Source organism: Agelaius phoeniceus, chromosome 1 (assembly GCF_051311805.1).
Source record: "Agelaius phoeniceus isolate bAgePho1 chromosome 1, bAgePho1.hap1, whole genome shotgun sequence".
Classification (NCBI taxonomy): Eukaryota; Metazoa; Chordata; class Aves; order Passeriformes; family Icteridae; genus Agelaius; species Agelaius phoeniceus.
The window spans coordinates 17,289,314-17,312,831 of NC_135265.1; the positions used below are offsets into that span (position 1 = coordinate 17,289,314).

The window sequence follows — 23,518 nt, forward strand, 5'->3', positions numbered from 1 at the left end:
AGGCAAAGAAAGACACTGACTATATTTTTATGATTCTAGTGTCAGATCTTATAAATAATCATAACTTTCTGTAGAGATTAGGAACAAAATATAAAAGGTACATTAATGTGTTCAATCTTCTCTGTCTATGCACGGTTGGGTTTTTTCCCTCTTCAAACTGTAATTATTAAATGAACTGAAGATTTTTTTCCTCCTCAACCTTGTTTCATTTCAATAAAAAACTGATTTAATTTGAATTGTTCACCACTTTCTTTAGGCTCTTGAGGGTTTTGTGTGCTTTTTGTTTGGTTGTTTTTTTAATCCTTTTGCTCTCAGCATTAAAGTGGCATTTTAGATTATGCAGCGTAGGTCTTATGACAAATGATATTTCCTTGGGCTTTTTCTGTGTATAGAGGAAAGATGATGTAATTCCACACTTAGTAACATTTCTTCCAGCATTTCAGTAACCAGTCAAGCATATAGCTGGCCACTTTTTTTAACCTACATATTTTCAAACAAAACCAAATCTTGTTCCTCCCCATTTACTACTGCTTTGTTGCAAAATGAGCCAAATATTATCCTAAGAAAATCTAAAATATGTTGTAATATGTTTTATTACATATGACTTATTTTTCTCATGAAAGTTAAGAGCTTTATAAGTATGTGCATTAATAGTGCCAAAGCACACCAAAATTAAAATATTGTGCATACAGCTGCATTTCTTCTTATTTTTTTCAGGCACCATTTTACTAATAAAAACTGAAAATTAGGACATTTACACTATGAGTATTTTTCAAGATTTTCATTGTGAAAACAGGCATATTGAAATACCCTTTCAAGTAAAGCCATCTGCTTCTGACCTTAGCACTCAATAAAAGAAAAAACAGGGCAGAAATTAGTTCCCTACTATTAGGAAAGACTTGTCTCACAGTGCCCAATCTGAGCAGACAACATTATGATCTAAACTGGGAGGCTGTACAACATCCCTTTATGATGATGTCCTGTGACAGCAGTATGCCCATTTTAGTGCCTGATGCTGGTGAAGGAAGGGGCAGCCCTAGTAAATTGTACTAATCTCACATTTCACACACAGCAGGGAGACTGCATTCATATATAATGACCTTGACCTTACCCCCAAGGGCTTACACTCCCTTAGCTATTTCTTCCTTCTTTATTTGTGCCTTCAGTGTACACTTCACTACCAAAGCATCCTCATTGTGATCTTCTGTAGATTAAGAACATGAAACTCCATCATTGCTCAAGGTAGTGTCTGGACCAAAAACTGCTCACACTATTAACCCTACAGATCTAAACAGGCCAAAATGCTTTGAATTATTTCCCAATCTTTTTTTAATCTCCTAGGGAAACAGATGTATAACAGCAGCAGTGTTTCACACTGCATTCCCCTTAAGCTCTCTGGCAGGTATCTTTTGCTGCTCTTGTTCCATGTTGTATGATGAAAAAAGTGGCCTCTCCTTCCACATCTCTTTGCCCTAAAGTCTCATGTCAGTCTTTTATAATTCTCCCTTTTTGAGTAGATCTGGAGGCAGCAGGTCCTAATGGTCCCAGGTTTTCCTTTAGCACCTTAAGCTTCACTTTGAGAAGAAGCCACTATTCCTGTCAGGATGCAAACAGGGAAGTAGCTACTTCCCTCTCAACAGTAGTGGAGTTATAACTCAATTCCTCTGTAATTGCTGATACCCTTGACACTGATTTCTTTGTTTGCTTATTTCAGGTTGTATTGGTGTAATGATACATATCCAGACAGAATATTTCAGACAGGTCAGTTGAAATGCATACAAAATGCTAAGAAAAACCTCAATCATGCAATTCCTTCATACTACAAAATGACAAAAGACAACAGGGAAAGAACAATATTAAATCAAGGCAATTCTGGTAGTCCAAATGGCAAACATCACAACACACTAGTGATGTAACTACACGCAACCACATACAGTGGAATCCCCACTAAGACTGTAAAAGGAGATCAAAGAGCCTCTCCCAGATTTAATTATTTATCATGAATAGGAAGCATAAAGACATTTAATTGAAAATGTTACTAACAGACCATAAGGACACAAATGGTGGGTTTGATGACTTTACAAGAGATGTTTCAGAAACTTTTTGAAAAAACGTCAATATTCAAATTTCCTTACGCCTTATAAACTGACTCCAAAAGTAAACTTTTAAATTAAAAGAGCACAAAGTCTATACAGCTCAACAGTGAGCTGTTGTGAGAAAATCATGCTTGAGAACTTCTGGTCAGTGAGAAGAGCTCAAATTAAGTCTAGAACTAAAAATCAGATTCTGACCTATAAGATGGAAATAAAGAAATAGGAAACAAAGTTGAAATGATGAGTCAAAAGTATTAGAATTTTCAGCAGCATTTTATGTTGGAAGGTGCTATGTTATGAGGAAGCATGACTTGCTTTTTATAAATCCATGCCACCTCCTCCCAATCACCTTCTTGTATAGAAGTTTAGAAATTATTTCCAGGATTATTGGCTCCATCACCTTCTGTGATGGAGATCATATGTGGGTCTGACCAGACTGTAGTTCTCTGAATCCTCCTTCTTGCCTTTCTTGAAGACTGGAATGAAAATAATTTTCTTCACTGCTTCAGGAATCTCCTCCAATCTCCAAGATGCTTCAAAGATTATTGGCAGTGATCTTGCAATGCCATCAGCCAGTTCCCTCAGCATTCCTGGGTGCATCCCAACAGGCCCCATGGACTTGTGTCCATCTGATTCTTTTAAATGTTATCTAACCTGATCCCCCTTTACTGAAGGTACATTTGCCTTGCTCCAGACTTCCTTACTGGTCTCAGGGATCTGGGATTACAAGTTAAGACAAAGTGGCAAAGAAGAGATTCAGGGCCTCCACCTTTGTCTTCTCCTTTGTCACATTCTCCATCTTTCTGTATTATTTTGATGTACATAGTGTTTTACTGTTGAAAACTAGTGTTTCCCAAACCCTCAGGAAAACACACACTGTAGATGCAAATTTTTAACTGAAAGAGACATATCCAAAAGATAACCAAAAGGCCCAGAAAGATCAAAAACTTAATATTCAGGAAAACCATACATATAAACTGCCTGGGAGATGAAAAATCCATGGCATTTACTACAAAACCAAGAGACATGGAGTAGGGGATAAAAAAGTTAATCTGTACTATCAAATACAGGAGGACAAATATAAATGGATGTTAATGAAATGAAAGTCCAGTGGCTTTCATGGTAAATTTACCATGAGGCTTCAAGACAAAGAAAAATTATTTTTAAGCATACAAGGAAAAAAAAAATTAAATCCTAAATCTGATACAGAATCATTAAAAGGTACATACTGATAATAAAATGACAAACATTGCCCTAAATAAAAGGCAGAACATTCACTACATTTGTGAGATTTATAATCTTTTTTCAAACAAAAGGGTTTGCCTTCTTTCTTAAATAAACCCAAGATCTTTCATTTTCAGACTGGGCCTCCAGTAGAGCAGGTGACCAGGCTCCCCTCCACATGCTCCTGCCAGTTCAGTGCATCACACCACCAATGATTCTAATCAAATCTCATGCTTCAGGGCTTCAGCTGGTTTCCTGAGAGGGATGCACAGGAACATTTGTTGTCCTGTTGCACAATTGGTCAGATGTACTTGGATAGGAGAACTACTCTTCTCTAGAGCCTCAGGGACTTGTACAGCTACACACAATCTGGTACAGTATGATGGTGAGGAAATTCCTCCTTCTCAGATGCTGCCTTTCTTATACCTTTCATTTCAAACTGACTGCTGCTTTGATACCCAAAAAGGATGTTTTTTCTCCCTGTATGACTAGCAAAACTCTGGAAATTTTTCTCATTGTTCTATGACATGGTTTTCCTGTTATAATAATCCTGGAAACTGCATCCTATGCAGCTGGAACAGAATATTTAAAATACCTCGGGACTGGAATACTCCAGTATAAATAAGTCACTGGGTTCCATCTTCAGGTAAAAAAATGAATGGAATTTAGTACACACAGATGAGACTAGAGAGTTTCTAATAACCTCAAGAGATGACTGTTTTGTGACTCAAGACAAAACCAAGTGGCAGTCTTTGCTGGTCAGAAAGGGCTATGTTCTCACTTCATGTGTCTCTGGCATCTGACACCAGCTTTCAGTGTCAAGCTTCTTTAATGCTTAAGCCACCAGTGACATCCTTGTGTGAATTAATAGAAGAAAATATTTGAAAGACCAAGTGAACAGCTTATCCTGGATATAGCATTTGGCCACATGATTTCTGGTTTTTATTACTGGACAGCACAAAGGTTTTCATTCAAACATGGCCCTCCCAAAAAATTTTCAGGACTAAGCCTTCAACAAAGAATTAAACATTCAACAATGAAAAAGCTCCACAGCTCAAGTCAATGCAATCCATCTTATCCCTGCTAACCCTGGGTTGAAAAATTTGGAATTATTATTTTGATTGGGTTCAAAGCAGTTTGACAAGCTGCTCACGAAGAAAGATTTCTTTAAAGTCTTTTACTTTTATTGGCTTCTGCCATGTCTCCTGCTGCATTTTAGCAGCAACATGTGAATGTCATGCTATATGGTATGCAGAAATGACAACACAATAACAGCCTGGTTTTGATCTGAACCAGTGAAGCAGACAGCTTTATTATGGATGTATGCTAGAATGACTAAGACAAATACAAGTCTTGCTATGACTCATTGCTTAAAGTAAGCTAAAGGCAGAAAGAAAATTATTTTACTTTTGAACTTTCAAATTAAATTAAATTAATTAATTGTTTCATTTTTGCAGAATGATTCAGACAGCATTTATAGCTAATGCAGGGCAAGCACAAAAGAACACAGTAGGATATTCTGACTACTCCAGAATAAGTCATCTACAAAAGTTTGGAACACTACTCAAGGTCATGCTGAGCTCCTCTTCAGTGTCAGCAGGACATGCAAAGCTGGGAAAGATGATATATATTAAAAGGGACAGAAACTAAAATGCCCCAACATTTGAACTTGGATCAGTCACAACTGACTTCTCAACCTATTCTCTGATCACAAGGTGGCTCTAGACTCCCTCCATTGCAGCCTGACCTGTGCCACGTGCCATCTGAGCACAGTCCTTGGGAGCCTCTGCAATGCCACATGGCTCAGACACTTGCCAGGCTGAGCTGTGATCAGTCAACAAACTGCCTCTAACAAGGCAATTTGTGGTCATTTAGGTCATGTCAGGAATGGCCATAGCACTGTGTCACAGCAGGACAACACGAGAGCCGGCGAAGTGTCGTGGTGAAAGGATGACACTCAGTGCTGGAGCTCCCTGCCCAACCTCTGACCAGAGATTGCAGATGCTCTTTTCCCCCCAGACCAGCAGAATGCTCCCTCATCCATCAGAAAACCAGGAGATCTGAACAATTAAAGAGATGGAATTATCAAGATGCAGTTGTACCATGGACTCAGTATTCCATGGAGGCTGTCCCCATTGTTTGGACATGTGTACAGGATAACTGATTTTACTTCTCTTGCTTTGTCATTACAGCAGCTGCTGGCTCAGATACACTTCAAAAATTCAACCTTTTTAGCCCATTCACAGAATTTTAAATGTTTTGGCCTGTATTTCTGTATCAGAATACATATAAATATCATGGAACAATACTTAACAGAAAGACCTGTGCATTCTAACTCATGTTGATCAGTTGTTATTGATCACTAGTAGTGGTAAAGCACTACTAACAATCCATAATTTCTAAGGAAGAGTAGTATACCACTGAGACAATACAGGATGTTGGCAGAATAACTCTTTCCAGAGGGAAAAAACCCCAGTAAATTTATTTTAATGACTCAATTGAATTATGGAATTAATAATTGCATTTAGTATCGCCCAAATGAAATTATGAATTCATTTTAAAGTAAACATAGAATGAATTTAAAAATATGCTACCAAAACTGTGTCTTGCCATTGATTAGTTTCACCAAATTGCAATTTGAATAACAACAATAATAAGGCCATCTAGGAATGCCAGTATCAAGATTTCTTTTTTTCTTAACTTTGAAATACTTCAGATAGCTTTAAAGGAAGAATGATCATTCTCTCCATAGCAAAATAATAACCCAATTACATTCCAAACACTAAAGCTGACCTCTGTCTACCTGCAGCTCCCAAACTACAGAGAAGCAATAGTTCAAGTATTATACAAAGCAATATCAGTATGTCTAAATAGAGCAATACATATTCCATTCCCCAATTCATTCTTCCCTCAATGAGTTGTTCTCAGGGTAAATCTCTAGCTGACCCTGCCTACTGATAAACCCTGTCCATGTTAAAACTGTGCTAGCTATATGCAAAGTGGGATATCTGAAACTGCATTTGGAATGCCAAGACAATATTCACACAAACTTCTACATCCAACATGACAAAAGCAGAAAAATGCAAACTAAATGTGTTTAAAGTGTGATAATCACCCTAGCTTCACTATATATTCCATTAATATTACAATAAATGTTTTAATTATGCAACCTATTTATCCACAGTGCTAAAGGAACACTTGAAGACATTCTATTAACTGCAGCAACACAGCTTGTATTTTTCCACCCTCTGCCAGCAGCAGTGAGATTGCATTACCTTTTTTCCATGTTTTCCACTGGAACCTCCTTTACATATTAAAAAACATAGATCTTTCCTACGTATTGCTATTCCAGAGCCTCTAGGGATGGAGAGTTTTAGGTACTATTAACAAAACAACTAAGAAGAAACTGAAAATACACAGTTCCAACCCTTTCCAATATCCCCCTCCCCACAGTTACACCACTGGGCAAACTATCAGGAGTCATAGGATCTCTTGTGGCTAAAAGTAGGCTCGAATTCCAAAGATTTAATGAGTCTACCCACATTTTATTTTCCTTACAGGTACTTGAATATTTCTAATACCAATCTAGATGTCTGACTTTTTTTCCCAGGGACCTTTCCTGGTAATAACAGCAAAGGTCTAATTACATGTGATATGAAAGTATGTTTGATGCACAGACGGGCATGGCCATCAGAAAGAAACAGTGCTGCTGGAAAAATATGCATTTCTTAAGTGGGGAAGTATAATTTATATTTTTTCCTGGACATTTCCAAGGCAACAGCTGCTCATCCTGAGATATTTCTAGTCTGGGAGAGCAGGTTTCAGTAGTCCTGAAGAAGTATGAGCTACCTGTCTCTTGGTAAAGACTATCAGCCTAAAGGTCAACCCTCAAAAATATAGCTAAAGAGAAATTTTCCATCAGCCTTACAGTCTCCTCTTTTTAGCTAAAAGAATCACTTTGCCATGTGACCGTAGGTGTTTCACACAGCTTTTAGTGGAAAAATAGTTCTTTCCTCCATGGCTTCTGAGACATCAGCAACTTGTCTAGTTTGCTGATAGGGAGTTGTGTCCTCTAGGATCCTCTTTGATTAAAATATATATATATATAAGCATGAAAAGCCCTGGCTTTTGAGCTCCCAGAAGCACTGAAATGGCAGGAGATTTCAGAAATAATTTCAAATAATTTCAAATGAAATGTCACTCAGACTTTTTCAGACCAAAGTTTAAAAAAAAAAAAAAAAAAAAAAAAAAAAAAATAAAAAATATCTCTTCTCCCATTTTGAAACCACACATTATAGAGCTGTGGCTTAGACTAACATTAATGTGTGAAAGGCCCTGTGCAGCATCCTGATTTCAAGAAAAGAAACTGAATTGAGAGGGACTATCCAAAGAAGCAAGTATTTGTCAGCAGAAGCAGATGTTACACCCTTAGTATCCCATGAAATTGGTTGCACATTATAAGATGCAGATGAATGTATGAATTTTTATTACAGATGAGGTGTGCTATGTGTTCAAGTGACTCCAGGCCAGCTTTTTTAACTGATGAAAAAAGATCAGACACTTAGATATTTAAGCAGAAAAGTCTGCATATAAATTTGTCACTTGACTTTCAAAAGGTATCTGGCATTAAATTAATTTCTTTAAACTTCATTACATTAATTTCCTGCACCTTTAGAGGCTAAAATTTCATTTGAAATCTGTCTTTTTAACTTCAATCCACTGTGTGCCACCAAAGTTCTGAAACAGATGTAAAAGACTTTCTCCACAGAACAGTAATAAGAAACTGAATATAATTAGGAATATTTATCAAAAAAAGGAATTTAATTCACACCTTACTTGACTCCAGTTCTTTCTATATAACAGATTACATAGCAGTCACTCTTTAAAGTGCTACAACGAATTTAATGTAAATGTATATTTTTCTATCAAATCTCTATCTTATACTGAAAACATAGCAGCTACACTTGAATATAATTCAAATATATAATGTGGTAGAGGGTATTCCTTGCTTGAAGCCTAATTGCTGCAATTCTCAGGCAGAACATCCTACCTCAAAGCTTTTCTATCAGAACAGCTTAGGAGCTAATTCCCACAAAAGTTCAGGTAGTGAAAATGCCTTCAGTCAGCCTTGTCTTACAAAGAAAATATGGACTATTAATGTATTTAGAAGTCTAATGGCTTTTTAGACTGAATCTGACATTCTCACAGTAGATCCCCTTGGCTGGTACTCATTTTCTGTAAAAAATAAAAATATTTTTGTTTCTCTCTGCTGATCTAAATTATCATACCAGATGGATGCTAAGCCAGAGGATGCATCCCTGGTAACAGTATTTCAAAATTTTTGTGGCTTGGACAGTTTAAACTTAAACTTTATCTGACAGTTCCTTGATAAGCAATTGAGCTCCAGAAGCATTGTTGTGGGATGTTACAGAATGTCCTGGGTTGCAAGGGACCTTAAAGATGATCTAGTTCAAACTCATCTGCCATGGCAGGGACATTGTTCACTAGACCAGGTTTCCAGAGACCCACCCAGACCATCCAACCCGGCCCTGAACACTTCCAGGGATAGAGCATCCACAACTTCTCCGGGCAAAAAACTGTTCTAGTGCCTCACCACCCTCACTGCAAAGATTTTTTTTTCCTAATATCTAATCTAAACTTACTCTTTTTCAGTTTGAAGCCATTCCATGTTGTCCTGTCCCTACATGCTCTTAAAAATAGTTACTCTCCAACTTTCTTCTCGGCTTCCTTTAGGTATTTGACATAATCATTAATGTATATTGGGATTGGGTGTTTCTTAGATACGAGAATGTTACTGGGGTGATTAAACAATATTGCAGCAGAATTTTAAGGGAAAGCAAAAATGTTACTCTTCAAACCAGTCTGAGTGAGGCATGGGTGTGGGGCTGTGGTATTCTTTCAAAATCTATCTCTTTAACTGTTACTACCTCTAGCAAGGCAAACTGTTCAGAGTTAGCCTGGATTTTGGAAGAGCTTTTCCCTACATTTTCTGTGTCACCTCAAGCAATTCAGTCTCTCAAAGTTTCAGATCCCCAGCTGTTAACTGGGAATTAAAGTAATTTACTTCTCCATAAGGGTGTTGTGATGGTTATCCATTACAGACTGTGCAGTGTTCAGAAACTATGGTTCCAGCATACATAAATACCTATGATACAATGACCACAAAGCAATGTGTATAAATTGTGTCACAAAATGAAGCTTCTGAAAAGTTTGTACTTCTGAAAAGTTTGTACCGCAGTGCAAGGAAGGACTCACCATGGCAGAACACTATACACCAAGTTCAAAGAGTACAAAAGCAATGAAGGAAAAAAAAGCCATTTTCAAACATGATTTAATTCACTAGAAGGTAATTGTTTTTTCACTTATGACTCTTAAAATGTTCCTAAATGTACTTTAAAAAGAGGACAAAAAAAGCTAAATGATTGCACAGCACACACAAACTACGAACAGGTCTTTTTCTAGTTTTGTGTTCCATAAGGCACTTCACAAGCCCATGTTTCAGACACAGGGTTTATGTTTAGAAGAAAGAAAACCACCATCAATAGTATTGGGGAGGACAGCAAAGGCTTCTTCAGGAACACCTCATCAGCATCCAGCATGCAAGAGGATGGTGCAGATAACTTTAGCTTGGGAAATGCTCACTTCCTTGGTCATGTGTGTTTGGTGGTTGAAGGAGTCCTTGTTCCCTGCCTCTGTTCTCCTCTCCACACAGAAAAGCTGTGTGCATGCTAGAAAGGGTGATCTGATTATTTGGGTTGGAATTTTTTGTGTTTGTTTGCCCCCTTTAATAATTGGTTCAGCCTAAATCAAAAATTTTGCTTCCTCTGAGTATTTACTGGGTGAAAAAGACACTATGCCTCCATGTCTATCTTACTCTGTAGCCTGTCAATTTTATAGGCATGTATAATAAAAGATCACTGAGTTTAAGTCCCAGATCCAATAAATGTTTATGTACAACAGTCTGTAGCAATGCCAACATGAGAGATTTTTATCAACTCACATTCCTGGCTAAAAAATGATCTTGGAATCTGATTAATGTGGGATTAAATCCCCTTAAGTAGAAGATACAAATCCCACAAATCCCAGCTGAATACCTTAAGCAGCAGCTTGAATGGTGAATGGTACATCTTCCATGATGATTTTATGAAGACTATAAATTTATTCCATCTGAAACTACTCATTATTGGCTTCAGATTGTTTTTCTTCCTGGGGAGGTGGGGGAAAGCCAGGGAAAATATCAATCTACTCCAAAGTTAAAGTGCCATTTGTATATTCCTTTGAAAGGACAGACTGCAGCTATTGCAGGCTCCTTTTGAGCCCACATAAATATGTGTGTATGTATATTTGTTTCTTGTGCATGTTCTAATCTGTATTTTGGCATCACAATTTTCCCACAAGAATTGAAGATTATTTTTAAATTACAGCCTTATCAGGAGATTGCAGTACCTGGGGAATAAAAAATTCAGGTCCTCATCCCTACAGCTTGTAAGTTTTGATATCTGCATAAGTGATTTAATTTTCAGAAGCATTGATCCACTAATTGCCTCCAGCACCTTAAAAATTTTTTCCACAACAAATTAAAAGTCTGTGTGCAAAAATACTGATTTTTGCCTCACAATAAACTTTCAGACTACCAGAAAATACTAGTAAGTATATTGCAGATGATTTAGGAAATACAAAGATTTTTCAATGGAAGATTTTATCTGAGGAATATAAAGGAAATACATGACATTTCAAAATAATTACTAACCCTAACAGTTTTGGGAATTTGTGTGTGAAGTCACGAGAGTTGCACAAATACAACCTACTGGCCAGAAAGAGAGTTAAAATCCCACTATTAGTTTAAACAATTGTTATATATTAATTACATCTGAATCATTAACAAAATAGGAGGACAAAGGAAAAACAAACATTTTCCATCTGCTGAATTAAATATATTTACAGTTGTCTGCTGTGCTGTAAAATAGTGACCAATAAATTTACTTTTAACATAAAAAGGCAGTGTTCTACCTGAACATAATTGTTCATAACATCAAGCACTGCAAATTTTTATACCCCTCACATGAAACAAACATAACCTTTTAGGCAAATGACTGTGGTATTGCTGATAAATAACAGGTTGCATCCACTTATCCACATCTCTCCTCTTCCCTTTTGGTGGTGACACCAAAGATGGGAGCATTCAGGAATCCCTTTAGGCCTAACAGGCTTCAACTGACCCTTTTAACACCAATCCTCAGATTTAGATTTGTCAAAATCTGTCTTCCCGGGCTTTAGAAAGTGGGGATAACCTATATAATATTTCCTCCTCTACTGCCTTCAAATATCTCGTTTTGTTTTAAATCAAATAAAGGAAGTATATGCATCTGAGGTGGAGCACTCCCATTCTTCACAATACCTATTAAATTTTAAATGCTCTCATATAAAACATGAAGCTTTTTACTATCAATTCCTAATTTCACTCAACCAGTGTGTGGTTCCTGGAGGAACTGAACACCAACTTTATTTTGAATCCTATATTCTTGCTTTGCCATTTCACTTACTCTGTGCCTCAAGGCATTTGGCACTTACCACCAGTGTATTATAATTCCTGCTTTTTAGCCATGCTATTGAAACAGCATTACCAAAATTACTACAATATCTATCAAGTTTAAAAAAGCAACATTGGTTATCCAAGTGATTTTTAACAAAGAATTAACACAGTTAGTATTTTCTGGTTTATTCACTCTATTTTCCATACTTCAGGTGTAAAACATTGTACATATAAGTAAACATAACATACCAAAATCCACAAGCTTGACTCCTCCTTCAGTGGTCAAAAGGATATTATTTCCCTTAATATCACGGTGGATAGTTTTGTTTTCATGCAAGTGCTGCAGTCCCTGGAAGGCGAGATGTAAACATGAACTTTAACAACAGCTCTGTCCTCCATACTACATTTGCAGAAACAACAAGGTAGTGGAAAAGAATGAAAAGTACTTGAAACATTTTTTTAATTCCAAAACCACAGGGATGTCATTCTTACTGCAAAACCACTTGCCACATGACAAGGAAAAATATTCTTTCATTGTCCTACTTTATGACAAATACAAATTTTAAGATGAGAGCATGAAAATATCACTATAAACCTACATATAATAACTTTAAACCATAAACTCAAAGAAAACTACTGAGACCTAAATTCCACCAGAGAAAGTAAAATTTCAGTTATAAGAAAATGATAAATAAAGACAGTTGATCCTAATGAGCAGAACCAAATTCTTGTAGCAGGGTTTGAATTTGTTAGATATGTGGATTATTTTACTTTAAAAACAGTTTGGATCCAGACATAGGAGGCTGAACAGTATTTTGATGGTATTTCTGCTATTTCTTAAAAGAAAAGCAATTTTGATGGCAAACTGCATTTGCTAAGAAAATTGATCAATGGTCAGAAATCAATTTCCATTCTCTTACTAGTGAAATGAACAGATTAACTGCTCTTTACCTTGTTTGCTTAAAAAGAACCATCCTAATTACACATTGCCTTGATTTCATTAAACACTGCTATAATACAAGATAGTGAGCTGTGTTAGTGGGGACATGATCTTCATTCATTTCAAGAAAAAGTATGAGCTGAATATTGACTGTCCTTTCATTGAAAGCCTATCTTACCATCAGAGCTTCACGTAAAATGTAAGCAATTATAAGTTCATTCATCCTTTCGCCTCTCTTCAGAAATCCCTTCACAAGATCAGTCACAGATCCACCATTGCACAGCTACAAAACATAAGTGAAATATAAAAAGGAATTAAGGAGTGCTGGAGTAGCCACCTGGTTTTCATTTTCAGTATTTTTTTATATCTGTAGCCAAACGAGATTCTACTAAACTGACAAACCACAAATTTGTCCTTAAGTCTACTATTTATACAAACAACATACACAGCAATTTTTGCCAATTATTTTTCACTACTTTCTGCGTTTAATTCTTCTTGTCCAAACACAAGTATAGTAGTGTATCTCTTTGTTTTCCTATATCCATGATTGCTTTTCACTGAAACAGAAGTAGATTACAATGCAATAAATTAGCTGTGAAGGCATGTTTTGTGGGGCATACTAATTGCTTCTTATATTCATCATGTGGAACTCGCTACCGATGCAGATTATTGCAACATCAATTCTCAGGTACAAAAGCTATGCACAGAAAAAATGCATTTAAGTCATCAGTAGACAGGCAGCAGAAAAATTTCTGCAGCATGAAACCTACCAAGGGTAAAGCTGCCTTTTTTGCCAAGCAGCACTTAATTCCTAGCATAGGGAGATGTGATACACAAGGCATGGGCATTGTGGAATATGATGAAAGCACTGTGGAAAGAAAGGTCTCCCACTGAAACAAGGTGTGCTGTGGGTGTAGGATTAATTATAGCCCTTGTTGTATCAGCCCTGTCAGCTCCTTGTTCCAGATGTAGAGCCACAGTCTGCTCTGGACAATCCTCTCCCAGTCTCCAGAGGAGAGAGCCCAGCCAGACTCCTGCACACCCCTGTCCTGTCCCATTTATGTGGGGAGAAGAGACCTGGCCTTGCTCTCTAGAAATGATAGTGAGCACACATTACCAGCAGATTAGTTTTGACTGCAGTACTTCATATGTTCATTTTTATAATTTACAATTTTTCTGCTGGAATAAGCAACGATGTAACTTTAGTGGGTACCTACTACTGTAGGAGTTACACTCTGCAAAGATGAAGTAGGCACTTAAGCCCTTAAACTATCCATAATGCACCTGACAATACTCATTGATTGAAGAGCCATTTGCCTCTGTAAAGGAGTAGCTGCTTCCAATAAAACAGTAAAATAAACTTTTATTCTTACACAGTATTATCATCTAGTAGCTTTTCACATGAAACTAAATTTCCATGTAAGCTATTTTAACAATGCAGCACAAAACAGTAATTCCTTTGCACTACATTTAAAGTATATTCAAACCAAGAGCATAATTTACCAGTAAAACCTTTCAACTGCAGAATTCTAGACATCAGATTCTTTTGTATAAGTGTATTTTTCATCTGTTCTTCTTTACCCCTACATTTTTTCTGTGCTGCAATTAAAAAAATATTTGCACCTTACAGTAAGAAGCATTTTTTATCCTTTTCTACTCAAACATAACAATAATTCTCTGACTACCTTTGAAACCCCTAGGCTGCTCTGAACTTGCACCACAGGAATGCCTACAGAAATGCCATTCAATACATAACACTTGTTGCAAGATGTTTCCCCCATCAGGGCAGCAAAGGCTCTGGTCTGACAGGGGCTGAGCTCTGTGGCATCAGTCCTGGAACTCACTTAACCTCACCCTTACCTAAGTGGGACAATATGCATGCTCAGAGAGGGAAGAACTCCTATGCTTAAATGATGGGATTAAATGCTTTGCTGGATAAGGATCAGAGTCCCAAGCAGGATTTCATTTATTGCCATTAGCCATGCTGGTCTGCCTTCTACACTGACTTTTTCAAGTTAGTTATGTTTTCACAATGACATTTTTTTCAGGGTTTCTATCATTTTAACTTTGGCACATCACTGACATATTTAATCAAATCAAAAGGATTATGAAAATTCTGGTTAATTTAAAGCTCTTGAATTCAGAGCACTGAAACTGTCTGACAAGTAACAAACCAATTATGAAATACATTACACATATGATATTCTTCAAATTATTTTTCTTCATTATCTCATATTATATTTTGCCTCTAACAGATGGATCTTTTTTCTTTACAGAGCTGCATACCTGTTCAATGTAAAGAATACCAATGCATAAATGAATATATTCTTTTTGTAGGCAGAAGAAGGGAGAAACTACATCTCAGAAATCACCCTCTTTAAAGCTTGGGCAGTAAAGCCAATACTGAACTTATTTGCCTGGGTCAGCAATATTAATATTCCCTTTCTTTAACATGTTGCTCTAACTAATTTTTCTACTACTCTCATAAGATATAAATCTTCATTACGAGATAAATATTTGCATTGCAAGATAAAACTTACTGAAAATATTGGGTAAGGTAAGATACTAAAACTGTGATTATTTTAGACAAAACAAAAACTGAACCAGGGTATATAAAAGGTCAGCTAAAAAGGTCTTGAAATAAAGAACCCAGAGGTCAGCCCTACCACCATGGAAACCCTCCACCAAATCCCAAGGCAGGGTGGCTGCTTAGACAAAGCTCAGCTGAGGATGTTCTAGAGCTGTACTACTTTCTCTTACATCAGACAATAAATATTTTTCTGAGACCACCAGCATAGGAGGAAGAGGGGAAAAAGGCTGGGTATTAGACCGCAAGCAGCTATAAGGAGGAAAAGGGATTATTGGAATACAACCACAATTAGAAAAGGAGATTATGGCAGACACTGCATGTGTGTGCTCTACACTGTGTGGGCAGGAGGGGGAATGATGACGACAACGATGACACAGGTTAGTATTAACTTTGTTCTATTTTTATCATCATGGATAAAATCTTGTATCTGCCCTAATTTCCTATCTCTACTGTGCATTTTTTGGAGGTGAAGCTGCCATATGTCCCTAAAACCTGCACACAACTAAAGCTGAAATGGTGATTCTTTCTCCTGACTCAGGTTATCAAGCTGCATGTGTACTCAATCCAGAGGTATCATACACACCTCAAAAAATCCCTCTCCTAACGAGTCTGGCTTTTCTATCTCAAAACAAGAAGCTTCAGAAAGTTACAATACTCCTGCCCAATACAGTGATGGACCATGCTTGCTTGGGAATCTGAGTAGAAAGGAAATAAATTATCCTCGGGGATGTTGATCAAGATCTAGTCTATAGAAACTTAGAGAAGTAAAAAACCCTAAATTATTTTTAAAAATCACATAACCTTGATTTATACAATCCTTTAATGAGAGATTATGGGATAAATGTTATTTAGCAGTACTGCCAGACAGAAAGTTTCCTGGGGTGTTGTTAAATATTGCAGCTTATAATTATGATATCTGCTGCTTCTTAGTAGTATGCTGTCCACAGTAAAAACACTGTTAAGCCTCTTAGTAAAGCTGCTCAGTTCAAGTTAAGTCAACTGAAATGCTTGGATGACAAGAAATCATGAAGACAACAGACATAATTTTTAAAAAAGATCTTTCCAGTTTTCAGTGAAGCATGAGGTGAAGGGAGGTGCTGGTGGCTATTACTTTGTTGCAAACATTGTGAACTTACATGACCAAGCAGCTGATCAGTCTGTGCCATTTGCTCTACAGCATTTGGTAAAATCTCCTCAGAACAACTTGATGACAAGCACTAAGCAAAGAACAACAGATGCACAGAGAACTTGGGACAGCCATAGAGCAGGAGCTACATGTCTGCCTGAGCTCTGCCCCAGGGCTGCTCCCCACCCTGAAGGTCAAAGCAAGTCTCCAAATCAAATGACCTTTCACCTGTCATGAGACATGACCTCTTCTGGGAGGAGAGCATCGTAACTCTATTTTTCTGTCCCACACTAGAAACCCCCACACATTCACACACATTCTCTTGCATACACAGAAACATTTCTTGTGGTTTATATCAGATGGAAGCCCCAGTTTTGCTTTGAATATACTCAGATTAAAGGGACAGACTCTTGGAATGTCCAGCCTGTGAGACAGAGGAAGGGAAGATATTCATGGCTGTCCCACAGGGAAGTAACTTAGAAATGTCAGAACTTTGCACATGGGCAATTTTCATCAAATTAATATTAGTCACTTATTCTATTGTCCCTTTGTGATTTAGAGGTATTTTTTCCTTACCAGCAATTTTTTCAGTGCCTGCATCAATACAATGCAAATATTATGTGCAAAAACAAGCAACTAAAAGGAGGGTAAATTGAAGGCTTGAGGCTACCTAAAATGAGGTGGAGAAGACAGAGACAGAATCTTCCTAGTTTCACACAGCAAAGGATGAGAGGCAAAAACCCCCACTGCAAGACAGAAGATTCCTACTGGACATAAATGAAAAATTTTCCCACTCAGTTAAGCACTGGGAGAGATTACACAGGGAGTCTGTGTTATGTCCATCCTTGAGGATATTCAAACTTGAATTGAAAAGACAAACCTGTAACATTTCAGTTAATAGTATTTGAGCAAGGGGTTGGACCAAAAAACTTCCAAAGGTCCCTTCCATGCTGTACTTTTATATGGTTCAGAATTTATTAATTTTACAATATTCAGCTCCTAGTCTGGATTTTCAGAAAGCAGAAAGAGTGGGAAAGAACAAAGGAAATCTTGCATACCTAAACCAATGGAAAGAAAAATTTAATAGAAAGCTTGATCAATTAAAAATCTGCCTTCAAGAGCTGTAGTTCCGATGGCCATGCATAGCTCTACCAAAAGAGGTGCTTAGGAATCTCCTACAGTGGCAGAAAAGGGCTCCTCCCTTATGATTTTCTGGCACTCAAAAAGGCAAAGACTCAGAGTGAGATGACATGCAGTTCTCCACCCACCCATCTGCCACAACCATGTGCCACTGTAATCGAGCTATTAGTATGCTAAGCTATCTTAAGCAAAAAAAAAATAAATATAGAAAAGTATGATCCTAAACCCATGAAATCTCACTAAAAATTGCCATTGCATCACAGTCATGCAGATGTTCTTTTTAAGTCTTAGTCACTCTTCACCTGACCCAGTTACACATTTCTCCTCTTCAGCTCCTCTCGATTCTGATGCCCATTGAAGATTTAGTATCAGCTCCCCTATTAAGAAAACCATCAGCTGCACTTTTGCTGGGGCTATTAGAGCCTTTAATCATCCAACTGCTCCTGACTTATGCATCTGTACTAAGCTGTCAGGTACTGTTTGCTTGCATCCTGCAGTTGTCAAGGTGCTTTCATCTTCCTTCACTAGCTTGGATGCAAACAATGGGACAACTACAATTACTTCCTTCCCTATCTTTACAGGCTGCTCAGAGATAAATGACTGGGCAGCACATCACACAATGCACAATTTATGTCATGAATGAATTACAGTTATGAAAGAAAGTCCAACCTTGCTTTAATGTTATCACATATAGGAATGCTATCAGCATCATAGGCACTAATCTCTATTTTTTTCCCTGTTCTTGGAATAGATCAATAATCTGACCTGCTCTCCTAAGCAGCACTGCCAGTCTCTGAGCTGACTGCACCTTTTTTTCAAGACTGACTGCTGTAAGAACAGAAGATTCTTAGCTGTTGCTGGTTTGTAATCATAAAATTACAGAAGCAGAGGAGTAAAAGGGATCTCAAGAAATCAGTTAGTCCACCGCATACGCACTGTGTAGAGACCTGGTACTTGCAGATATGGCAGATATATGTCTAACTTGCTCCTAAAAATCTCCCATTGAGGAAGATTCCAGTCCTTCTAAGTAGCCTGTTTCTGTGTTTCTCTAGCCTGATAGAGCATTTTTCCTGCTATCCAACCTGAATCCTTTTTGCTTCCAACAAAACTGCATTACTTCTGCCTTTCCTTTCAGCAGTATCTGAAAATAAATTATCATTATTTTCTATTTCCATCTCTGTCAGACTACTGTCATGATACACCATTTTTTCTCTTTTTTAGGCTGTACAGTGTTAATTGCTTTAACCTTTTGAAATTCTCCACATTTTCTCAACTTGGACTGCCTTCAATTTGCCACTGATATTTGTCTCACATTTTGCCCAAACTGCATACAGAATTCCTTGGAAGTCTTGTTTTAGCTGAGAAAAGATGAGCAGACCATAATAATCTCCACTTTACAGATAATCCCTTTCTGCAGAACCACAGCCTGGTCAGGTATGTCCCATTTCTTCTTCCTATGGATAGCAGTACTTTGCATGAATCTCTCTTCTGTGATTCAAAAAAATTTCTCTGCTATTCACAGCTGTGAATCTGATGCTATTCCCCAATGTGCCTGTAATTAAACTAGGTATCTACTTCAACTTTTAATGTGGACTTTTTTTCATCACTCAAGTTATTACTGAACAGAAACAGACCAAAAGCAGATGCGCACTTGAGATTCTCCCAGCCTAAAAGTGAACTAAATCCAGTTTTGTGAAGAAGAGATAATTTGTTTTATTGTTTTTGTGAAATTTCTGTATTTCCACATTTTCCTCACAAGCATGTCACATGGGACCACATAAAATCCTCACAAAAGACACATTATCATGTTAAAAGATTACATTGTACTAATTTGTTCTGGTCCAGTCCAAGTTGACCACTTATGTTACTGGGTTCTGCTTGTTCTACAGTGGTTCTGGAACCATTGTGGGTTTCAAAGTTAAGAAGATTGATCTATATTTTCCTAGGACATTATTTTTCTTTGCTTTGTAAAGACAAATACTAAGTATTACTGTATCTCATTTCTCTAGTAACCTTGTCTTTACCACTCTCCACATTAGACCCTCTGAACTTGCCTTTAAATGCTTTAGAGAGCATTTTTGTTTCTCCTATTCGAAGGCATTCTGAAATTGCATTCTTACTAGTCTCTTACTGTGCTTCTGTTTTTGTCTGCACCAGTTAATTTGTTATTGTGTTTTTAATGTGTTTAAAGAACTGCCAGCTACCCTGGTATTTTCCTGTATTTTTACATTATTTTTCATACGTACAGGTACCCACCAGCTCCTGAAGCCAGCTAAAGCATACTCTCTCTAAGCCCATTATCTTTGCCCTGCTGTCATTTTACCATCCTTTCTTTTCCTAGGTGAGTGAAAGCAGCTATTTTGGGGCCTTTTTCACTCAAATTTCCTTCCACCTCTTTTCAAAAGAGATCTCTATGAGAACAAAACAGAACAGAATCTACCTCATACAGCCATTTCCAGAGTCACTTTCTTTGCCTTCTCTCTCCAAACAAGAGCTCCATGGGCTTTCCATTTCACAGTTCAGCTGTGACCAGTAATTCTTACTCTCTGCCTACAGTGTGACATGTTTTCACAATTATTTACTGCCAAAGAGCACATTCCACTGACAGCACTTAACACCTACCACCCATACCTGAAGGTTCTTGTGAAAACTTACAGGAAAGTAAATCAGTTTCTTCAATGGGCTGAGTGGTTCACTACACAGCTCCTGTCTGTGCAGCACAGTCCTAACTTCATCTCCAATGGAAGAAAGATGTGCACTGTAGTTCCTGTTTTTCCTAACAACTGGACAAGACACCCCATAACCCAAAGAAACCACAGCAATGGTTTCTCTATGCTTTTAGTTGATTGCTTTCAATTTAGCGTGAACAAATTGTATTACTGAAACAGGCATCTTTCCTGAATTATTTTGCTCCAGTGATCAAAAACCATGGGGTATTTATGATTTTGCTATCTTATATCATCCAGCACCTCCAGGGCTGTGTTAGTCACAGCCTCACGGGTGTTTATTTGTTGCTTTTGATTTCTTTCCTTTCAGTTTGGTTTTTAACTTCTCATTTTCTTTGCCATGCACATGCACTGACAAGACAGCCAGCCAGAGGAAAAGTTTGTCTGTTTCATCTTATGCAATGCTGGCCTTCACAAATTCATATTTCTCAGTCAGATCACAGATATCTTCACATCATGGCCGAAATGGAAAAGTCGCAATTATGCAATTATTGCCTAAATTTCTTCTTTCAAAATCAGCATAATTGAATGAAGCCAAACAGACTTTACATAAACAAGAAAAAGAAAACCCTAATCCTGAAAAGAAGGATTTTTCTGTTCTAAAACATTTGTAATATCGTGAAAAAAGGGCAAGAAGGTGATAGTGCTATTACAAAGGTTTAATGGACAGAGCCTCACTCAATTCCCCTTCTAGTTCATCCCAACACAAACTTTACATTACACCATCCCATATTTCACAATCTTTATGTTATATTTACATCCCCATCAAGTTGCTAATGAAGAAATCAATGTATCACCTGTGCACATCTTCTCAAAAGATTATACAGCTGAAGTGGTACCAAGCAATTTTTGTAAAAAAAGTTGGAAAGCAACTGTGAGCGAAATATATTTAAAACAGAAATTGTGAATGAGCTTCAACTATAGCTTCATGGCCTGGCAACACCATAGCACAGCTGTAATTTTTAAATAATCAAATAAATGGAAGGGTCATTTTGCAAAATAAGAGGTAACCTAACTACAAAACTGAGAGGCATTGGTCAGTAAAAAGCTAGGTCTTTCTGAGCAAATACAAGAGGCATCTTATGAGGAAAGAAGATTTTGATAAAGCAAACAGTGCAATTCGTCATTTTATCATACCCAAGGAACAGTGGTAAAAATAACATTTAGAGGGCAAAACCATTCCCTTGGCTAGGGAGAAAAAACAGGGACTAACTTTGGGATCCATAATGACAGAACTATTTCTACTGTGCTGCAAACCTTAGCTGAGGCTCTAGAACACACACAGAAACCCCCAAGCAAATAGGGCAGCCTGTGGTAACAGCAGGCACTTCACAGCTTTTATTTCCTGCTTGGAGCTGTGTTACTTTTGTTCACTCTTCACCAGTTAAGAAACATTTCAAAGCACCTTCCTTTTCTGTAGCATCATTTCTATATTATTCAGGGTTTGGACAGTAGTGCCAAGTACTGCCATGTCCACACCACTCATAATCCATTTTATGTGTGTGTTTCTACACAAAGACAGTAATTTAGCCTAATTCACTGTAATTTAAATTACTGCAATAGAAATCTTCCCTATTGAGTTTGAAATCATGGCTGGGGAAGCACAGATCCAAACAATGGGGCTTGTCTAAAGGTTGTTTTTACAAAAGGAGTGAAGCTGAATCCCACTCATCCCTAAGGCAATTTGTCTCCTCATGGGAGTGTGTGGGACACATCACATGAAAGGAGCTGGGGGACTCTGTCACAGGACCCTACTAAGCAAGCATATTCTGAAGGACTTTCTTAAAGGTACTTTTTATAAAAGCAAAATGATGCTAAACTCAGAAGCCATATTTTTCTTCTCCTTTTTTTTCTATTTTAATGAACTACTGGAATGATTAACTTGGAGAGACTAGATTGGACAGAATTGAAATTAAAGTGTTTTGTAAACCAATCTCTCCCTGCTCACTGTGTATGTGTAAGGCAGTTCCCTGCTTCCAGGCTTTGATTTCAGCAAAGTCAGCAGCAACAAATGCTGGCATTATTTCTGGACCCCAGGAAACCTTTCATCACCACTGACACCAATCTTGTTTCTGAACCTCCCAGTTCCTTGTTCCTTGCTATAGTACTTTTCTCCTTTAGGTCAGCAGCTTTCATCCACCTCTGCCTGACAAAGAATGGGGAGGAGACCCCTCTCCCTACCACTGGACTGCCTTCAGTCACTCCCTTTATAAAGAGACCCAGCATGTAAACTGAGCACAAAAGCAGCAAAATTGTTCTACCACAGTTGAATTTAAGCACCTAACCATCAGGTGTCAGAAAGCAAACCCTCAAAGAAGGAAAAAACAACTCTCAGTCCAAGCATTCTTTCAATGAATGATGCTCCATTACAGGTAAAGGAGGTCTGGTTATCTTGGATCTAATCAAAAACTACACAAATGTGGGTTTTGCTGTTTTGTTTCATTTTGTTTTTAAATTGCTTTACATCTTTGGAAAAAATTGTGTTCAAAAATAAAATGCACAGAAAGCAAAGTGATGTTAAATATGAGAATGTGAGAGGCATATTATTCCTATGCTACTGAATTAAATAGTGGTATTGTAAAACTATTTTCTGGGCTTCTGCTTTACTGCATGGTGGCAAAAATTGTTAGGGGTTACTGAGAACCAGGTTTTTGCATGTGAGTATTCTCCAGCAAGGTGGGCCATAACCAGTCATTTAAAAGATGCAAACAGTGCAAAGCACAATGTATTATGAAATATTAATTATGCAGAGAAATTATGAGTATTTAGTAAAAGTTTGAAGCATTAAATGATAGTTGTAGCCACACATCTTTGGTCTTGAAAAAATAGGATATGATTCAAGAATGAAAAATTGCTATAATTGGGAAGCAAAGAGGGACACATTAGAAATGGAGAAATCAAGCCCAATTCAGGCATGTAATGGATCAAAACATTCAGTGTTGGTTTGAATAGAGCAATTATAACCAAAGACATTTCTGAAAAATGACCTGTGTTAAGAAATATGAAAAAGCAATTTTCCATTGTTTAATTTTTCTGCTATATATGCCATTTGAAAATAGCTAATAATATTTAGGCAAATGACAGCTTCCTGCCCTTTACTCAGCCTTTTATGAAATCTAAATGAA

At 37.3% G+C, this 23,518-nt stretch overlaps 1 protein-coding gene and 1 long non-coding RNA gene across 2 annotated transcripts in view; one reads left to right on the plus strand and one right to left on the minus strand.

The window, feature by feature from the left end:
- The window catches only part of MYO3A (myosin IIIA), a 118,440-nt gene that overhangs the window by 70,380 nt on the left and 24,542 nt on the right, over positions 1-23,518 (minus strand). Inside the window, exons 4-5 of the mRNA XM_077173813.1 lie at positions 12,990-13,094; positions 12,121-12,220 (exon numbers count right to left, since the gene is read on the minus strand). Of these exons, the coding sequence (XP_077029928.1) occupies positions 12,121-12,220; positions 12,990-13,094 (205 nt within the window). The remainder of the gene's footprint in view (positions 1-12,120; positions 12,221-12,989; positions 13,095-23,518) is intronic.
- Positions 19,043-22,570, plus strand: LOC129122364 (uncharacterized). Its single transcript, XR_008534577.1, has 3 exons — positions 19,043-19,101; positions 19,916-20,008; positions 22,515-22,570. It is a non-coding gene; the product is annotated as an uncharacterized LOC129122364 (long non-coding RNA).